This window comes from Morone saxatilis, unplaced genomic scaffold, assembly GCF_004916995.1.
Source record: "Morone saxatilis isolate NCDOM2014 unplaced genomic scaffold, NCSU_SB_2.0 Contig22, whole genome shotgun sequence".
Taxonomy (NCBI): Eukaryota; Metazoa; Chordata; class Actinopteri; family Moronidae; genus Morone; species Morone saxatilis.
The window spans coordinates 215,616-219,770 of record NW_023339785.1 but is presented as its reverse complement, the minus strand read 5'-3'; the positions used below and the strand labels follow the sequence as shown (position 1 = coordinate 219,770).

The window sequence follows — 4,155 nt, the reverse complement described above, 5'->3', positions numbered from 1 at the left end:
AAACTCACACACCAATGCACAGCATCGGGAGCAATTTGGGGTTCAGTGTCTTGCCCAAGGACACTTCGACATGCAGCAAGAGGAGCTGGGTATTAGTGGGCCACCCGCTCTACCTCTGAGCCACAGCCCTAAAGGACCCAAAAAGCAAAAAGTATAGTACTTAGACCATACTTGAGACTTGTTGGACTTGACTATTCATATCCAAGAATTGAGACTTACTTGTGACAAATCCACTTTGCATTTTATTGCAAAACAAAGTTTATCCTTCTAAAGATGAAGTTTTTGTTGACACAGTGTCAGACAGCTTTCCTGTCTAACTTAATTTCCATGAATGGGGGGTTGTATTCTTTTTGCATGGGAAATTGAATGCTTGCAGTGTTGTGGTTTTATAATTGACTGCATATCTTTTTCAATTCCAGACAGGCCATATATGATGCATTCAACAGATTCTGCCTCAAGTATCCCAACCTGAACTAGCAATGACAGCCTGAAGCCCTTTCCTCCCTGTAACAGCAGCAGGACCTGTGCCTGGACACTGGACAAAGCAATGCCTGTCCACAGACCAGAAGCATCAGCATGAAGTATGGTAGTTAAGATCTCTTCTACTGAGACATGATTTGTCTGAACTTTACAGGCTGTCTTTAGATAAAGGCCACTTTTCCAATTTCCTACTTCTAAAAGGGAACCCTGGTGCACCCAAACAAATATAAGCAACTGAAACTGTACAAGAATTTAGTTGTTGATGTTGATCCGTCTCTGCTTGTTGAAAGAACACTAAGGCCTCTTATTTCACTCTTATTAATTCACTGGTCCACACCACCAGGGTGGATGTGTCCATCCTGATGTGTTCTGTTAGGAAACACAGACAGTGCCTGTTATATTGATATCATATCATATCATATGAGCAGAATATTAGCTACTGCAGAATGTAGATTACTGCAGTATATGATGAAAATACGAGGTATAAATGCAATACTGGGGACAGAGAATTTTAGAATATTGTAAAATATTATAGAATTGTTAGTTACATCAAAGAATATAAGTATATAAATTAAGCTCACTGTAAAGCTGCTTTCATGACAGAGAAATTCAGTAATTAATAAATAAGTCTAAGGGATTTTTCACAGTTATGGAAATGGAAATTAAATTTAAAAATCCTTATAGTTTTGTTGACCCTGTCTGATATACCTGTAGTAATTTTTTGTGGCAGAGTCTTCCATTCCCACACATTGTTAAAATGACCCGCATACACATGCAGTATTCTCTGTTGCTTTTTTTTTTGTAAAGCCTGAAAGGTGCAGAAGACTAGTTATATCTCTGGCCACTTGAATTACATCATGCTGAAAGGGTATTGTGGCATTTCTGCGCAGATACCAAAAACAGCTGCCCAGCTATAAGTACTTTGTGGTATTCCTCACACTAACAACATTCAGTGTTCTGGTGTCAAACTGTCAAAAATGATAAAGCAATTCTAATGTTGTACTCTAAAAAGTTCATAGGGTTGCTAGAGACCTGAGGTATGTAAGAGATGCAGGTAATGTTGTGTTTTTCTGTTTGGGGTCATGGTAGCACTGTTTACTCATGGTTACTATGAATAAATAAAGACACAATGATTAAAATGTTAGTTTACTGTCACAGTAACTTGATGGAGCAGCAGCTTTAGTGCAAGTCAGCAGTTTCTTTGATGGTAAGGGTTTTGTTACTGTGTAGATTTTTTCTATTTCTTCCACCCCTTAAAATCAAGAAGGCCTCTAAGGTGAAGCTCATAATTTTTAATTAGCTCCACTTGTCTTTCTGCCAGAACATATCATTTTCAAATGATAACATACAATTTTGAAACAAGAGGCCTCAGTGTTTCTGACAGAGATATGCTGTACATAACAAGAGACCGTAAAATATGGTAACAGCTTGGCTTCTTTGGTCCAGATACCATATTATGTGCTACGTTTCAGTAAATTATACTGAAGTGCATCAAATGCCACACATATATATGTACATTATGTGAAAAACTGGACTGACTACTCGTCCTCTGCTGTCCACCCACTTCCTGCACTGTGTGACCGCTGTTCATCCAAAATGTTCAGTTTGCTTGCGACAGAGAAAGCTCATTGTAGGTTCCTTTTATTTAAAGATGTGTAAACAGTGTGCCATCTGAAATTGAAATAAAGTCAAACCTACAGAGCAACTAGAGGAGCTGTGATTGGTCAGATTACCAGCTCCTGTTGCCTCTCTGCGGGTTGAACCTGGAATTTAATTTGCACACTGCTTACACATCTTTCAATGAAAGTGATCATAAAATGGAAACTGTAAAGCAGGCAGCAGATTAATTGTGAGATGGAATAAGGTACATTGCACACTGGTAAATGAAATATGAAATTAAATGCATTTTTGCTTTTTTGATTTTAAAATGTAATTCTTAATCATTTAAAGTCAGAATAAGGCATTTTCTTTGATAATGTTATTTTGCTTTTGGGTTCATTAATGCATTATTAAATAAAAAATGTTTAGATAAGATCCACTGTAAAATTTAGGAGGATCTATTGTCAGAAATTGAATATAAGCATTGAAGTGTTTTTATTACCTTGGAATAGAGCCCGACCGATAAAGGATTTTTAAGGCCGATGCCGATACAAATATTTGGTGATTTACGAAATGCCGACGCGGCCGGTGTCTTGAGTCCCAGGGGCTATACTCGGCCGATATATAGAGTAAAAAGGAAAATCCAGAAACACGTAACAAAACAGTAAAACAGCTTTCCGGCAACATTGAGTTCTACTTTGTAGTTTTCAGTGAGTCGCCTCACTAAAATAAAGGTTCTAGCGTATAATGTAGTTTAAAAAGATAAACTTGTTTGTTTTATTGTAAAATTATATTATATTAAAGGAACAGAAGACATCAAAAAGTATATTACAAAGTTCTATGAAATGACAATGTAGTAAAAGAATACAAACTTGAGATGCAAACTCAAAGTCCTTTGATTTTTTTATGTTATTGTGTGTTTGTTCAAAGTACGAGTATTAATAGACTTGGTAAGCTTCAGCGGTTAAATATAACTCTTGAACAAGAGTGGAAAAAAGCAGAATTTCTGTTATGTTCTTAAATTTAAGTTTTGTTTTTTGTGCTTTGATAACCATACACAGCCAGCCAGGAGAAAGTATGAAACCAGAGTATGACCGAGGGTGTCAAACTCGATTTTTGGTTTAGGGGCCAACATAGCAACCCAATTGTGACCGTTAAGTGGCCGGACCAGTAAAATGAAGGCATAAGGTTAGACTATACAATGAGCAATGCGCAGTGAGCAGGGTAACTGTATAAATAGGCAACAACCGGTCCCATAGTTCTCTTCGATTTTATTTGCAAAGAAATGAACATTACATTCACAAGACACTACACATTTAAAAACCTTGTCTTTTCACTGAACATTTGTGAACAAACTGAATTTGCTAAGGAAGCAGATAACGTGCAATTCTCAACATACTATTATATAAATTTCATTACACAGTGCCTGCATTAGGCTACGAATTTAAAGATCAGTGGATGTGGATCTACAAATGCCACAGAACATAGTAGACATGACCTGGAACTGAACATAATGGATCAGGGGTAACTTTCTGCGGTTACAGGTTAATACTAATTAAAACGAACGTTGTCATATGATCTTAGGAAGTCAGATTATTTTTGCATCTTTAAAAATGCATACTTAGACACAGTAAGTGATGCATTTTCAACAGAGCAAAGAGGCTGTCTGAAGCAGCATTTTATGAAGTAGTTAATCACTGTCTGGTAGTTGCTAAAGTTTAATTCTCCTTTTTTGACATCATTTTTGACTAATGAGTTGTTGAGATAGAGGAGGAGTGTTTAGGGCAGCGCTAAGTGTGGTGTAGACGACAGGAGAGAGAGAGAGAGCGTGAACGCGAGCGGCGGGTGAGAGTCAGCAGCAGAGAGGATTTATCAGGTCTAGCGTAATAGTGCTGCTACTCAGGGTGTGAGTTACGTTGTCGGTGAATAAGCTGCTTGGTTATAAAATTAGTGGCTGATGGTTCTCAGGGATACTCGTGGGGGAAAAAAAAACAGTACAGTGCTTTGACACCTCAAGGAATTTGAATCGTTATCAGCCCATGATAAAATGGGCCAAGGAAGCCAATAGTTATTGGG

General features: G+C 37.5%; 2 protein-coding genes across 2 annotated transcripts in view; one reads left to right on the top strand and one right to left on the bottom strand.

The window, feature by feature from the left end:
- LOC118333909 (protein ABHD18-like) overlaps positions 1-4,155 on the bottom strand; it is an 8,908-nt gene that overhangs the window by 1,147 nt on the left and 3,606 nt on the right.
- Positions 417-2,653, top strand: LOC118333663 (protein ABHD18-like; the record flags this gene model as incomplete). Its single annotated transcript, XM_035669405.1, is given in 1 exon segment — positions 417-2,653. A coding segment is annotated over 1 exon segment (61 nt), but the record flags the coding sequence as incomplete, so codon positions are not given.